Source organism: Uloborus diversus, chromosome 1, assembly GCF_026930045.1.
Source record: "Uloborus diversus isolate 005 chromosome 1, Udiv.v.3.1, whole genome shotgun sequence".
Classification (NCBI taxonomy): Eukaryota; Metazoa; Arthropoda; class Arachnida; order Araneae; family Uloboridae; genus Uloborus; species Uloborus diversus.
Window position 1 is genome coordinate 14,170,586 of NC_072731.1, and position 17,466 is coordinate 14,188,051.

Consider the following 17,466-nt stretch of genomic DNA (forward strand, 5'->3'; position numbering starts at 1 on the left):
GAATACTTAAGGGCCATTCATTAATTACGTAAGGATTATTTTGACAATTTTTGACCCCCCTCCCCCCATGTAAGGGTACGTAAGAATTTTCACCCCCCCCCACCCCCCATTTTTATGTAAGATTCCATTTTGTTTTTCAAAATGATAAAATAACAAATCTTGAATCGTTACATCACTGGAATCGTTATTAAATTCACATTATTAAATTAAACCTTTTACGTAAAGAAGTAGTTACTAAAAAGAATCTAAACTGAATGTTTTTTCGACTTTTTTTTTTTTTTTTTTTTGATGTAATATTAATTACAAATAAAACATGCCGTACGCAATGCGACTCCTTTATTATATTTTACACTATAAATTCTTTGTAAAACAAATAAAAAAACATCTTATCCCAACACGTTTCTTACCTTCCAGACGCAAATGGAATATAATCTCTGCCAAATCACTTGACCGCGCAATTTCTAATGTGAAATATCGACTTGGAAAATATTATGTAAGAATGAGTTTGACCCTCCCCCCAAGTAAGGGTACGTAGAGGCTTTTCCAACCCCCCTCCCCCTCGGGACCCTTACGTATTTAATGAATGGGCCCTTATAGTCTACTATTTTCATTGAAGTAAGGTAGTTTTATAATAAGGTAATGAGGTAATTTTATATGCTTCAAAAAATAAACGAACACCCATGTAACAATTAGCACTTATTACAGAATTTGTCTTATGCGCAAAAATAAGTTTAATCCGAAAAACGGGGCTTTTAAACTGCGAAATCAGCATGCAATCGCTGATTTAAAACGAGTCTGATTGAGGAGCATAACGTACTACTCGAGTGTAGCGCCACCTGGATTTTCCTCAGATCTGACCTCACTTTTTCCCCGCCGATCGGCACACTACTCTTTCTAGGCACTATAATTAAAGCGTAGCCTACTACGAGAACGAGACCTGCTGTTGATTGAAGTAAAACAAGTGCAAACAGGAGAAAAGACAGGTAATTTCTTTACTAATTAACTGTTTTTAATTTCCTAGATATTTTCATAACAAATTTTTAAACAATCGATAACTTACAACTCATCAATCGAATGTTTCGTTTTCATTTTCAGATGTACCGAGTGTAAAAGCAGATTATTATTATTATTTTTTATATAAGCCACACATTATGGTTTTATTAAAGCCCTTTTGTTTGCATTCCGTAATCATTTTTGAGAAGCTTTTGGGTTTTCATTGCTAAAAAAAAATATATGTGCTCTTGCTGACACGATTGAAGCTCGTTTCGCTTTAACTTTTACATGCGTTCAATTTTCTTCTAAAAATTGGGATCACGGAAACGAGTCATTCACTAAATTGGCTGCAAGTTGTCTTAGTTTGTTTAATAACTTAGTTGTGTAACTTTTGAATATGATTCAAAAGAATAGATTGTTATTTCTCTCTTTTTTTATACATTACTATTATTTCTGTTTTCGTCTTTATTGTTTCTAATGTTTAACTGATGGCTCACGAATTTACAGTTTACAATCATTGCTTCCAATAAACGGACCCGAGTTAATATTTCTCGACAGAGCTTTGTATCTAAAAAATCAAGTCAAGATTTATCCACTGTTAAACAAATCAAATTAAGGGGGAAAGTTTTCAGTGTTATTTATTCAATTTTATAACCCTTTAGTTTCAAAATCATTATGTTAATCTTTGATTCTGTAATATCAAATTCAAATTTCCTGCTAATTTTTCATCTTTTAAATTTAAATTTGTTTACTCATGTAGCAAATGGTCAGGGTTTGCCAAACCTAGCCCATCCTAAAACAAAACACTGTCTTAAAAATCTTTTCAATATGCATTAAATCTTTCAGAATTTAATGCATATTGAAAACATATATACTTCAAAAACAAAATTAATATTATAACTGTATTAATCAATACTAAATTCATAAATTAATATCTTAAGATTTTGCATTTTTTGTTGTTCTCTGATGTTTAATGGAAAGATGAGGAATTGTTTTGTATGTTGAAAAAACTTATTTCAACAAATATTTCATGCATACCTTCAAAGATGTTCTGAATTGCTTATTTTACTTTTAAAGCTACTAATGTGCACATAATAGTGTAATTTCTTCATCGTTTGAAATGGGTTGTGCTTAAGGATAAAGATACAGTAGAATACCTTTTTAATGCCTACCTATATAACGCAATTCTCTATAAACTGCACAACTTTTCAGAAGTAAACAATAGGTTTTTAAGTTAAAAAAAAATCCTTTGTTTTGCCTTGCTAACATAAAAATTGTTAGGAATTGTGAAACGTTTTTCCATCTTTCCAAGTTACTTCAAAGCATTTTAATGAAAATTAATATTCACAAGAGAAAATATCAGATAACTCTTAAAAATGCAGCTGTTATGCAAACTATGAAGATGGCAGAAGTGCAGGATAATTCACTTTCTTTTTATTGTAAAGCATATTCATTTGTGAATGATTAGTTGTATAATTAGTATTTTAATACTCATTGCAGATAGAACTAATTTTGAAATGCTAATATATATATATTCTGAATATTAGTTTAAAAATTTGTGAAATGACCTATATAATGCCAAAACCTGTGTAACGTAAAAGCTCTTGTCCCAAGGTGTGCATTAGAACGGTCTTCTACTGTATCTTTAGCAATGCCAATTTTTGATATTGCATTCTTAATGGCTCTTCCTAATTTCCTTAAGATGCTATTTGAGCTGTAGAAATAAGCCTAAGAGTTCAAAAAAATTCTGATTTTTTTTTTTTAAACTGCTGTTAAAATCTTACATGTAATATCTTTAAAATGTTCTTTTTTCTGTATTTTCTAGATAAAAATGGAATGGTTTGGTGGCTCTATTTCAGAAGCTGTGGCTCTGGCAAAGAGAACTAAGAAATTGTTCCTAGTTTATATAGAAGGTATACTGCTTTTTTTGAGGATTTTTTTAAACACAACTATAGATTTTTTAAACATAGTCTAAGAAAAATTAAGTTAGAGAAAGAGATTATTAATTGTTATCCTTATAAAAGCTGGTACCAGATTTTTCTGAACTGGAGCATGTCTTGCAAATTTCCCCCCTATCCACATTTCTTCAAATTTTCAAAGGAGCTTTCAAAAAAAAGAAAATCAGAATAGGCTATATGCAGGGGGGTCATGGCGCAGACTACGCCAGTGAAATTTTTAGAGGGGTGCGGCCTTACCCTTAGGGGAGGGCACCCCTGCTAGATGTGCTGCCGCTCAGAAATTTTGGCCCAGGACAAAGGCATCAGCTTGCTCACGCTAGATCTGGCCCTCATAAAAGTATGATAAGTTTTGTTTTCCTTGTAAAGTTATTTGTGTAAACAATAAAGTCATAGCTAAATACTACTCAGCATTAATTTTACAGGAGGAATTTTTCTTGTCTTTTACATACAGTATAATCATATTTTAAAGTTTAAGAGTTGTGCAGCAGTAAATTGTTGCATACTCTAAATTTATCTTTGAATAATTTTCTTAGATCAGTGAAAATTTTTTGGTCTTCATTCATACTTTCACTCCCCCCCCCCCTCCCATGAAATGTTCAAAGTCTTGCATGCTATAAAAAAGCTATCAAAAATTTCCATTTTTGCACTTCAGCTCGGAAAAATTTAAGATATCCCCCCCCCCCCCTCGTGCAATAACAGGGCCGGATTTGGAAGTGTGGAGGCCCCGGGGCAACGAAGGAGTGGATGCCCTTAATCAGGGTTCCAAAAGATCATCATATTTTCGAAAATATCCGATACTTTGATATATAGGTATCCGAATATTTTGATTATATGTATCTATCTGATATTTTCGACCCGTGAAAGTTACGATATTTTGTAAAAATTTTATTGTGGGGCCCCCTTTGTTGTGGAGGCCCTGGGGCAGTAGCCCCGCCTGCCCTCCCCTAAATCCGGCCCTGTCCATCATCACCAAAGATCATCTAAACTTTTGTTTTTAGAGCTTCAATTTCAAAAAAAAAATCAGTTGAAGTTCCCCCGAAAATTGCCGAAGTAGGGCCCCCAAACCTCTCCTCCCAAACATTACCAACTAAACATTCTAAAAGCAGAGTTGGGTTTTGGACTGTCCAAAACTGGTTTAGGACAGGACAGGTGGATTTTACCGTCCAAAACTGTCTAAAAGTGTCCGAAACTGTCCAGGACTGTGCTGAAGCTAAAGTGGTGTAATCTAATCAATTCTTATTTACTTTAATATTCATAATGCATAAATACAGATATTAAGAAGGTTTAATTAATGACTATTTGATGATATTTTTTCAAATGTTCATTAAAAAAATTTTTACTTTAAAAAATTGTTAATAACTGTTATATAAAAACTTCCTTATGTAACAGTTGGTAAAGTTATGAAAGGAAATTCAAAGCACTACCAAGGCAACTAATTTCAGTTCCATTTATAACTCAAAGGAATGTTATTAACGGTGCAATATTTAGGTGCAAAAAAAAGGTTACTTGTTTTAATGGTTTTTGCAAATAAGTTTTGCATGATGTTTTAACCAAGATTATTTCTTTAATCTTAGATCAAAGTACAAAAAATTGATGATTAAACACTTATGCAGGGCTCATAGTCCTCCTATATCTCCTATATTTCCTATATTTTCACAATTTGTCAGATATTCTCCTATATTTCCTATATTTTCTCACTAACTCCTATATTTTTTTCATCAGATGTCAAATGCTACCCAAAAATGCAAAAACCTTTGATCCATTTTTTCTGCTTTCTCCTCTGCTTTGTCGATGTTGGCATTTGTACTAAACTTCTGTTTAATTAATTTTACTTTTATGAAATATACAAAATATAGATGATTTTGCTTGCAACTTTTAACTTGTTTTCAATTATTTTTTCTTTTTAATGAGTTAACTTTGTAATTGTAATAGTAAGTCATGTTAACTATAAGTTAACAGCTGTAAAGATTTTGAAAGCTTTTAATTTTGTCTCATATAATCTTACATGTAATTCTAATGAATGGTAGGAGCTCAAAAGATTGTTTTTGAAAATGCTGTGTACAGATTTTGATACCAACTCAACTTCGAGTACTTCCGATGTTTCAAAGCTTGTAGCTCGCTAAAAAATGTAACTATCTCGATGAACAAAGCCATTTTATAGGATTTTGTCTGCTTTTTCCAAGGTTGTTCTTTTTTTGTGTGTAGATTTTTCAAGAATTTCGGGAATCGTTAATGCTGTTACAATGAGTGCCGGGTAATTGAATCAGCTACTAATCCTGGATCAAATCCTCAAAAACAAAGCAAAATCCAGTTTTAATATTAAAAAATTGCTGAATATTTGAATCAAACATGCCGCTTTAATGAATCAAGCGTATGCATAGGTGCAAGACCTTCCGTCTTAGGACGGATTTCCGTCTTGGACAAAATTTCCGAGACGGAGGTCGAGACGGAAAGAAATTCGATGACTTCAGTTTTTACTTAAAAAGAAAAATGGAGTGTTTGAAAAATATGGTTTAATATTACTGGACCGTTCCATAACCACGAATTTACATCGACGTTCTCTGGAGTTTCTACCATGGGCTTGTTTTGTTTGCGTGCTTTTGGAGGAGTGGCTTTTAGACTCGCGCGGTTTGACTTTTTTTAGGTTGCTCTGTTATTTCCAACTGCAAACCGCGAAGTTGCTCGCTATTCTCCCTGATTTTTCAAATTAATCGTCTTTTACTTGAAAATTTAGTCTTTTCTCTTGCATTTTTTTTGTCATCCTTTCGTTTTTTCTTGATTTGCGTTTTTTTTCTTTTGCAAACTTTATATGCATAAATGAAAATTATGTGCGCTCTTAAAATGTCTTAAAGTTGAATCTGAATCACCGATTGAGAGTAATTGCTGACGGGATGAAATGTTTACGTCACAGTAATGGGCGTTCACCATCCCAGGTAAAACGGAAACTATCAGGGATTTTGAAGATTTTAGTCAAAATGTGAATTTTGGAAAGAATCGGGGGAAATTTTCAAGCTGGTTTGAAATACCAATGGGCAACTGATTCTGCATTTTTGACATGTTTCTGGTAAAATATTCTAAAACTTGAGGAATCACTAAATTCCAATGTCTTTCAATCTAACACCCGCTATAATGGAAATATGGGGCGAAGGGGGGGGAGGAGAGCGCGAAGGGAAACGAAGAAAATAACGGCAGCACTAGTTTGCGAAAAAACTGCTCTTGCAATAAGTAAGGGTAAGTCCGCAAATTAACCCACGATACTGTGGTCTTAAAACGTTTATATTTTCGACAATCTAAGAGGGGAAAGGGGGGTTACTCAAGGGCTCTAGAATAAAATATCGATAAACTGAATTGAAAACCATTTTTAAAGCTAGGAGTGGATCAGGATTTCTGCTCTGCAAACTTAAAAGTTAAGTCAAAATGATTAGGCTGTTTTAATGATGTAAAATTGGGAAGGAGGAGGTTTAAAAAAAATCGAAAACTGGAGTCCTAAAAACAATAGTTTAAGCAATCATTGGTGAATTTATGAGAGATGGTTTTGGTGTTCTAATCGGAAAATGTTTTGTAGCTTATGTATTAAAAACTATTTGAGGCTATTCTTAAATGACTTAAGGAAGTTGAGTCTATACTTAAATAACTTAATGGAGTTTGCGGAAGGGGGGGGGGGCATGGAAAATTTCTCCATGCTGAAGCTATGCTATTTTGACTATTTTTGAGTGAGTTAAGAGGTAAGGATTTCAGGGGTCTTTCTCGAAACATTTTCGAAATTGAAGTCTTGAAACTTTGGGTTGTCTTTGGTTATGTAGGGATGGGAGTTGCTTTTTCAATAGAAAAATAAATCTTAAACACAAACTTACACTGCTTTCAGTAAACGCAGTGGGGAAGGGGGGGGGGTATTCCGTCGCCCAGCCCGGAATGTTTTGGTTTCTGAAATTTTAAGAGCTCTGGTTTGGGCTATCTTTGGAGGACTAAAGGGGGAAGGGAGTAGGAAGCTTGTTTCAAAAAGTTTCAAAAATTACAGTTTTAAAACTTTTAGTCGGTCATAAGTCATGTATATAGGTACTGTTCCTAGAAAAAAATTTAGAAACTGAAGTCTTAAAAACTCAAATTTAGGATATTTGTGGTGAACTCAGAGGAAGAGGTTTGGGAGTTCTCTTCCGAAAATATATTTGAAATATATTTTAGTGCCTTAAGAGGGATTTGATTCGGAGGCCCTCTCTGGGGTTAGGATTCAGTTCCCCTATTGCTTTTTTTTAATTAATTAATATTGGAAAGTACCTCGTTTAAAAAATATATCTGCTTCACTGAAGCTGTTTTTATTGCTAATTTCACCACCTGCTATCTTATAAAAGAATTCTTTTTCAAATGAAGACTGTGTGGGGGAATGGTGCCAGTTCATTATATCATTAGTTGCCTATACCCTTCCCCCTCCTTTTCTTCTTTTCTGGTTTGATGGCGCTAACATGGGTAGACGGTCAGAACTGATTTATGTTGCTAAAGTGAAAATCTTATGTCCCAAGCGATTTTACTGCTGCAATGAAAATGTTTACGATCGTAAAAAAACTAATGGTGGTTAGCGCCAAATGCTTTTACCCCTAAACATTATCCAACATTGTCTAAAATCGAGTTTTTGTAACTTCAATTTCGAAATATTGCCGCAGGAGAGTTCCTAAACTTCATCCCTTCGTTAATACATTCAAAAAGCGTATAACATGTTGCGAAAGATGGAGTACAATTTTGTTTTTAAAGCTTCAATTTCGTGGAGAGCCCACAGCGTTCCCCCCTCTTTCTCTAATATTTTTGAAATTCGCCCAATATTGTGGTTTTGGGACTATCAGTTTGAAAAAAAAATGATGTAAGGGAGTCACTAAACCTCTTCTTTCCCAGAAAAGTCAAAATCTTAAAATACAAATCAAACCATAATTCTAAAACTGGCATAGTTAAAATCTACAGCATTTATACATAATTTTTTTTTTCCTTAAGCACGCATGCTTGGGGGAGGGGGTCTGAAAATATTTTCCGTCTTGGACACATCACCAAACTTGCACCCATGAGCGTATGAGACGGACCATTTCCTGCAAACGTGATGCATTAGCGCAGTCTTTTTTTCTTTGGCTTCATTTAGTAAAATTAGTTTTTTTTTCTGCAAGTTGTTGGTGGTACACACAAGAACTTGAGGGCCGATTAAAGGTCCTCATGTCATAGGTATCTTTCCCAATTGCGGCATTTAAGACACCACAAAACTGATTTTGATTAAATGAAGTTATAATAATAAATTTAAATTTCTGAGAAACATTTGCTCATATTTAGATATTTTGATAAAGTAATTTTAACTCTTGGTAATTCAGTAAAATTACTGTTCAAAAGTAAAAATTTAAGCTACCATTAATTCCGTCTGCCTTGAGAGCTGTATACAAAAAAAAAAAGTATGTTAATTAATTGGCAATTCCATGAAACTAGAGACATCACAGTAAAAAAAAAACTTGATTGTATCAGTAACCTTTTTCTTTCATATGAGGTTAAAAAGACTGTATTTTTATAAAACTATGCAAAAAAAGTTATAAACACATTTTTTGTAAGTTTTATAGGCAAATTTGAACAACACTACTCAGTGCCCATGTGCCGTTGTATAAGCGGCTCAAAAAGTTAATACCTTTTTTCACTTAGAAAATTAATTGTTATGTCTACAATCTTATTTTTTATTGAAATTTAGTTTACATAGGAAAAGATTAGACCAACAAAGAAACTTTAAACTGTTATAATTGTCTTTTAACAATTTTTTTTAACTAGGCCTCATACTAATGTAACATCAATCACAAAATTGTATAAAACTTTGCACTGCTTAAACAAAAACAAATCCAAGTTTAAAAAAAGTCATATTCTTTTCATTTATGATGATATCTTTAATATTAATCCCTTAAATATTTAGAAATAGTTTAATTTAGTTATTAAAAACTTATTTAAAATATGTAACATCAGTCACACTAACAATCAGTAACGTTTCTCTTTTCGGTAATAAACCTCAAACAAATTGCACAAATCCCATTATCTGCTGCAGAAAGGCAAAAAAAGAGGCGAGATAATTCAGAAATAAAGGAAAACATGAAAATTACAAAAGGTAAAACAAAGTAGAAACTAAAAAGAGCGGATAATACAAAATAAATAAAATAATTTTTAAAACATAGCATAATTACCAAAGTTAGTTCAGAAAAGAACTAAAAAGAGAAATTAGATGATGAAGTAGAACAAGAATAGAACAAATTTAAAGTATTGAAGTCACAGGTTTAAATTATTAGGGCAGTTCTCAAAAGGTGGGAACAAAAAAGTTAACTTTGAGCAATTTCAAAAATTTTCAAATTTGACATCAATTTTGATTTTATTCTACAGCATGCATACCTAGAACACAATATATGAACATGAAAAGACAGCAGGTATTTGTAAAAATTGTTAATTACCAAATTAAATCAGCTGTCTGTAGGTAACAGATTTTGGACATTGTTGTCCTGTAGGTAACGGATTTTGGACATCATCATAATGTAAGTTTCACCATTTTTGACAACTGTTAATCTGATTTTTAACTTTTCCAATGAAAATTTTATTTACTACTTTTTGAATTTTGCAATTTAATGATAAAGAGGATAGTAATGAAGTACTTGAATGGCTATACATACTGCTCTTTACATATGAGCCGCTCAGAAGCCAATGCGGTTAAGTCCATTTTTTGATATTTTCTGATTTTTGGAAATTTTGATGAAATAAATAATAATCTTCTTAGTTATTAAAGGATTTATTTGTTGGTTACTTTTTTCTAGGTTAGACAGCCCTTTTTTTAATAGCTTCTGAATATATTGCATAATAATTTCAGAAGCCATTGTGAATAAGTCCACCTTTTATCAATATTTTTTTACATAAACTTTGAAATAAAAATTAAATTATTCTTCTTCTTTCGATATTTGTTGGCAACACTGAAAAAAAAGAAATTCATAGTACAAGAAGTCATAATCCCAGACGCAGATACTTAAATTCAGATCTTTCTATTGCAAAAATGTATAACCTGTATGTCAAACAATGTAATGAAGAGCAAATTGTACAAGTAAAGGAAAAGTTTTATTACCATATATTTTCGACCAAAATTTAACTTACATTTTAAGCAACTTTCAAAAGATACTTGTGCAAAATCTCATCATTTGGTAATAAAAAACCAATCTACAATAGATGAAGAAAAAAATGCAGCTGAAGTTGAACATGACGAACACTTGCGAAATGCAGAAATTGCCGGTAATAGTATGGCTAATGATCGACTAAGAGCTTGAGATGAAATATACGTATTTAGTTTTGATTTAGAAAAAGCATTACCATTTCTGAAACTATCCACATCAGTGGCTTATTACAAGAGAAACTTATATGTATACAATCTTGGTTGCCATGATTTAAAAGCTAACGAGGGCTACATGTATGTTTGGCCTATAACCCAAGCATTGCGGGATTCACAAGAAGTGTCATAGTGTTTAACTAAACACATTAAAGTGTACGCAAAGGATTTTCACAAAATTATAGTTATAAAATATACGTATTCAGATTCATGTTCAGGACAGAATTGAAATACAAAAACTGTTAAGTTTACTGAAATTGGTTCAGAGTGAAGATATAAAAGCTGAATCAATTCAGCTTAAATTTTTATTAAGTGGGCACAGTTATTTGCCCAATGGTACTGATTTTGCAGTTGTAAAAGCTTATGCAAAAAAAAATCTGTACATTTATAACCTAGTGATTGGTATCATACACTATAATACAAAATAGTAAAAGATACAAAATAGAACCCTTTCAGAGTTGTCGAAATGAATCAACAAGAATTTCTTTCCACAAAACCATTGGAAGAAGCTGTTACCAACAGAAAAAAGTCAGCAAGTGGACTAACAATCAATTGGCTTAATATGAGATGGATAAAATTGGAAAGGTCAAACCCAAGCAGCCTTAAGTTCAAACATGATTTTGCGAGGATGATACTTTTCATGTAATTGATATTAAAAAAAAATAGATAGGCCAGTAAATTTAAAAAATATAACTCAACCTATATTATATCCTAACGGCAGAACAATTTCAAGAGAAACAAAAAAGACATCATATGTTTATTAAAGTATATACCTCCAATTAAATACGACTTTTACAGGATATTAAGGACAACACATGGAGATCAAGATTTACATTTAAATAGCTCGGAAGAAGATGGTGTTTGTTGTGATGAGTAAACATAAAACTTATGACAATAAATGCTATTTTATTATTTTTACATAAATTTCTTATATTTTTCAGCTGCCAAAAGGTATAAGTCCTAGAATTTTTAAGATGCTGTCATTATTTCAATAAATACTTACGTTTTTATTTACACATCCTGTACATATCTTAATTTTTTGCGGAGTTTACACCTCGAAAAAAGATTTTATACACTTTTCTAATTAAACTAATTAACCAAGAATTTTAAAAACTAATGTATCAAAAAACATTAATTTTCTCAATTTTTGTGTTTTGGACTTAACCACATTGGCTTCTGAGCGGCTCATATAATAAAGTTTTGGAATGATTTTGAAGAAGTTGATGAAAGGTAGAAAAAAGCTTCATGGAAATAATTATACAAATTTGTAGTTTGATTTTTTGGGACAAATAAGGAATAAAAATAGAGACAAATAAATATGACATATATATTTTTAAAGGAAAAATAAACAAAATATGCTTTAAGAAAGAATGTAAAAAGTGACATCAGTTTTAATAATGAATATTTTTTCTAATGTCATAGGAATTAAAACGATGTCTAAAGAAAAATTATTGAAAAAAGAAATTCGTATTTCGATTTGGAGATCGTTAAATTATGTTTCCAAAAGAAAGAAGAGAAAAAAAAATTCTAAAATAATAAAAGCGGCGGGGAAAAAAAAATTGCTAGTGCAGGTGATAATGTCGCCAAAACTGGTGCAGCTGACGATTAACTACATTTGTCAAACTGGAATCCCCCTCTGGTAACCTTTAGCTTATCGTATACTGTGTTGTCGCCAACGGAGGTTTGCTTGGCGATTTTCGCGCAAAATGGCTTTCGTTCGATCATAACCAGCCATGTTTCTACTGTAATTTATGTATTGTTCAATGTGTAACGTATTAATTATGCAAAATACCAATGGATTAAAGAAGATAACATCATAATAATCTTTTTTATTGATGTTAGAAGACAGTGGATTATAAAAAAATTATAAATAAACGGACAGAATTATCGGCGTCAAGATCGTAACGCCATTTGGACATCTCACATGTATGTTTAAGAAAAATTATTTTTCTTCTAAGATACTGCATAAAAGCTTATGAAAACACTTTTAAACAATTAAAAACTGATTCTGAGGATCGATAAATACCTTTAAAACGAAAACATCATATACTTAGTTCTCAAATGATAGCATTGTAAAGATCCTAACTTTTGGACATGCATCAAATTTCAAACTTACTTTTTTCTAAAATCGTTTACAAAGTAAATAATCTGTCTTTACTTTTGTTATTTGTGTAAAATATTAACAAAAAATTATTCAGTGTAAGATTCATGCCTTTAATTTTTTTTTTGAAACGTATGGAAATAATTAAAAAAAAATTTTTTTAATGGTACATTTGCTCAGTTAAACTTTTGGTATGTCCAAAATTGTGCCATTTAGCAAATAAAATATTTTTTAAGGGCATTTAAAGAGCTTTTTTTCCATAATTTATGTCAATTCTTGTCTCTATACAGCATTATAATTTACCTCAAAAATTTTAGAGTTAATTAAAATGAAAGTTATTTGGTGTTGAAGCTTCAAAGTTGAAGTCTGTGTTTGCTCCCACCTTTTGAGAACTACACATTAGCTGCTTTATCCCTCTTTAAAATAATGAAACCTTGGTAAAATCTGTCAATTATTAAAAGCGCTCTTTGTTATATCTTCACAAAGGAAAACTGCAGCCATAAAAAAATTTTCCATCATGGAATTTGACAAACAGATTCAACTAATTCTGAATGTAATACATTTGAAAAAAGGTGTTATATCATCGATACAGAATTATTTCTGGAAGTCACAGCGTCATGCAAATTTCAGAGCTATCGCCATCCGACTTGTAGTCATGTTATAAAGAGTTATATTTGAGTAATACTTTTTTTAATTCATAAGCTGCAGCAGGTGTTTAGCAACAACACTTTTTTTTTGCAGTTAAGGAGGGAATCACTTCCAGCAGAGAGAACATGTTCCAAAATTGTTGACTGCAACTGGAGAACGGGTTCTTGAAGAAAATGACTAAGAATTATATCACGAGAAGTTAGATGCATTGAAATTAAAAACTAAGAGTATTTAGTAACTGTCAAGATTAAAGCAGAAAAACATTGGAAATAGCCTGTCAATGTGAAATGAAATTTATTATTCGCATGAGAAAGTAATAAAATAATTAGGGCACTAGATGTAATAAATGCAAGAGGACTTTTTATTTTATGAAATACATCAAAAATATAACTTTTAAAACTTTATAAATATACTTTTCTTGTAATTTAAATACAATTTTAAACAAAACATGTGCTAATTTCATTTTTAAGGAGAAATAATTTATACTTGCAGTAATTCATTGTAAATGTAACATCAATCACAAAATCTTTGTATCATCAGTCACGGCGGTTAAACAATTTTTATATTTTTCGTTTTTAAGTTTTTCGAATAAAACAAAGTGTTTTCATCAAGTCTAAAATCTCTACTTTAAGGGGAAATAATCTGTTTAGATTTTGCGTTATTAGTTTGAAGAGGATTTCAAATTGTATATAAGTCAATTTTCTAAATGTCTTTTCTGCGTAACATCAGTCATGGTTTTTTTATTCCCCTTAATTTCACATAAAAAAATTTCCTCAAGTCTGAAAACAAGTGTGGGGGCAGTGATGTACCATATCATGATATTTTAGATCAATTTCAGGAGAAACAAAATTTCATTTCAAGACAGTGCTGAATTTGTAAGTTAAAAATAGAGTCAAATTGTAACGTCAATTACCGTGGACAGACCCTAATATGTATTCTAGTAGAAATACTTTGTAAAGAATTATATAATTCATAATCGTAACATCACTTTCAAAATTTAGTGATAACAATGCATGAAAGTTCTAAGTTCTTCTACCAGTCAAAAGGGCAAACTGCTTGGCCAGCAAAAAATACTTTTCTTTATCCAAAACCTAAAAAACACTTAAAAAATGAAAACACTTTTTTTCTGGTTTTGTTTTTTCAGTGTTTTTTTTTTTTTTGGGGGGGGGGGGTCTTTAAGTAGGTTTTTAAAAGATGAGACTTTGTTTTAGAGTTGCAAATAAGTACACAGACTTGAGTAGCAATTTTTTTAGTGTAACCCTTTTTAGTTATTTGCTGCAATTTTCTCTTTAAATAGGTTCAGATGATATGTCAAAAAATATGACTGTTACTTATGACAATCCTGCTGTAGCTCGGAAATTATCTTCTGAAAAAGTTGTTGCGTTAAAACTGGTTGCTAACAGGTATGTGTGACTTCAACATTTTACCCCACACTTATGCAGTAACATAATATGCTTAGATATAAACTTTTCATGATATTATGAAACTTTTTCTAGATATTGTGGAAAGCAAGCTTTGTACTGAAAGTTAAAAGCAATAATAATGTTAAATATGCATAAATAACAATGAGGATATTTTACATTTATCAGGTTACAGGAAACCTTTTTTCAATTAATAAGATAGCTGGTAGATGAAAAGACATCCAGCAAAAGCTTTCTGAGAGCTTTTTTTCCCCGCACATTAATAAACTTAACATAAAGCTATCACTCATAAAACAGCATTAAATTAACTGAAATCTGTTGATATTAAAATTAAAAACACTTACAATGAAAAGGAAAGGAATAATGAAAACTAACTGTGATAAAACAATTTTAGCCAGAAGAAAAATGTGGCCTTTTCGAGAAGTGGTACTGTATCAAACCCATTTTTATATGACAAGCGCCAATGAAGGCAACACCAAATGAACCAGCCTTGCAGGAGAAAGGGTGTTCTTAGTTCATTTGGTTTGATAATATCCTTCTGAAATCTGAAAATTGGTTTTATGAACATACTAAATTGCTTGCCTTGTTTGAGATTGCAATCTTTTTGCATCCTGCAAATATTTCAATCTTTTTAAATGTTGGAAGGTTTTTTTACCATATACTACTTTATATCTGTTTATTTTTTTCATTATTTCAATAATATTTTTATTTCTTAAATTTATTTTTAAAAAAATGCAAAAAACTATCAAAAAATGTGGTCCAACTCCCAGTCTCTGATTGTATCGAAACTTGGCATGATTACTGTTTTTATGTATTTAATAAAGCTTTCAAAATATTTATGGTGAATCTCTAATAATTTAGGTTAGGATTAACGACTGGTAAAATTTTTTTGGAATTTCAAGATTAAATAAAGCAATTTCAGTTTTTCTTTTTAAAATCCTGAAAAAGGAATTATGATTTTTTTAAAACCAAATTATGAGTTCCAATGCAAGGAGAAAGGATAATTAATTATATATATATTCATTTTTTTCAAATGTTTTTTGTAAAAGAAATATTCTCCCCCCTTCCCCCCCCCCAAAAAAAAGTGTTGGAAATCAGGACTGTCAGAAGAACTGACAGCGCCCGGGGCGAAAGTTTCCTGGCACCCCCTGCCCCCTTTACGCACAATAAAAAAATTAAGTCAGTTATAACATCTGCATAAGATGCATGAACATATCATATTTGAATTTTTTACATATTAATGAACAGAAAAATCAGAGTGCTATGCATAATACAAACTAACACATAAGCAATGAATCTGTTTCTAATATATGTAAAACATTAATGCCCCAAAAACTTTTTGAAAAATGGAAATATTAAAAATCCAAATATTTATCTAGTAAAATGTTATTCCACTAGACAAAAAACAAACAATTAAAACTGAACTGGTTATTCATATTGATCAAGCTAAGAACAAGAATAAATAATCTGCTGATTATAAATGGAAAATGTATTTATCAAAGTCAATTACATCCAAAATTTAATTTCGATCTGCACTCATCCAGTGAATCTTTTCAAGATTTTATTGGTTTTACTTGTACCAACTTAATATCAGCTTTCATATATGTTAAAAACAAAGATGTTCTTCTTTTGCATCAAATATTTGTAAGTTTTAGGGAGAAGCCTACAAATACTCAACAACATCGCAAATCGCGCAGAATTTCGTTTTTGAAGCTCTAATTTCGAAAAATCACTGTCCCTAATACTACAAAATATGGCTTTACAAATTGCGTTTTAAGACTTGAGTATAAGAAAATATTCGTACAAGGGTTCCCATGCCGCTTTTCTTTAATATCACATGCAATGGGTTTTTTTAAACGACACTTACAAAAAATTTAAGCGGAACAGCCCCTGAATGTAAAAAATTGCTTAAATTATTTGTACCATATTTTAAAATAATTTTCCTGGGAAAATGCTCCAGACCCACCTATCCATAAAATCTTCAAAGTTTGTCTAAAGTTTCGTTTTTGAAAATTCAATTTCAGAAACGTGCAGGGGAGAAGGAATTGATTTCAATCTATTTTTAAAAAATAATCGATCAGAAACAGTCTCTGAGCTCCTTCCCTTACCCTAACGTCAATAAACATGGCCTATAATCACGTTTTTAAAGCTAAAATTATGCTTTTAAATTTAAAAGTTTCAAAATGTTGACTGGACACCTTTTGACCTTTTTCCTATCGGATAAAAAAAAAAAAAATTTTGCTGTTTTTTGTTTTTTCAATGTGCCCCTTAAATCTTTTTTCTGGTTACGTCCCTGCACGCAGGGACAGAATTCAAGCAAATTTGGTGAGAACTAGACAACGGAGAAGTGCCTTTTGTTTGATTCTAATATTTTCAGAAATTGTATCAGCTTCAGTGATACAAATAAAACGAATGTTTTGGAGACTTAAATAGAGGAATAATTTCGTGTCCTAGGAAAAAATAGAGAATCATTCAATGATTCTCTATTTTATGTGCCTATGACTGTGTATCTATGATACAAGAAATGAGGGGGCGCCGCAAGGCGCCCCTAATTTTATACGATTGGAGCATTTCTTTCGATGAGCGTGTAATTGCTTCGTATTCCGTTGAAACGAGGGGCGCCTTGCGGTGCCCCCTCATTTTGTGGCGCCTGGGATGATTGCCCCCCCCCCCCCCACCATTCGGGTAGCCCTGTTAGAAGTTGCTTCCTCTCTTTTAAAATTTATATAGAAATGAACAAACTTAATAGAAATAGTACAATATAGCAATTTTTTTCAAAATGGGATTTAAGTAACAATAACTGATCAAAAGCAATAATAACAAAACACTAGTTTAAATATCTTGAAAAAAAAAAAGAGATTTTATTTATTTTCCTTAAATTTGCCTCACTAGTAAGGGGACTCTCAGATTTAGATTATGATACCAGACTTAATAAGCTTAACATGTACAGCCTGGAGCAAAGGAGAGTCAGAGGGG

General features: G+C 31.5%; 1 protein-coding gene across 3 annotated transcripts in view; it reads left to right on the forward strand.

Moving 5' to 3' along the window:
• The first annotated feature begins 906 nt into the window (after positions 1 to 906).
• The window catches only part of LOC129234436 (UBX domain-containing protein 4-like), a 56,395-nt gene continuing 39,835 nt past the window's right edge, over positions 907 to 17,466 (forward strand). For 2 of the 3 annotated variants that reach the window (XM_054868436.1, XM_054868438.1), the window contains exons 1-3: positions 907 to 983; positions 2,819 to 2,906; positions 14,367 to 14,472. In XM_054868436.1, coding sequence (XP_054724411.1) covers positions 2,825 to 2,906; positions 14,367 to 14,472 — 188 coding nt within the window. In that variant the 5' untranslated portion in view covers positions 907 to 983; positions 2,819 to 2,824. Of the gene's footprint in view, positions 984 to 1,199; positions 1,343 to 2,818; positions 2,907 to 14,366; positions 14,473 to 17,466 lie in introns of those variants that run through there. The other variant, XM_054868437.1, reaches the window with a different exon arrangement.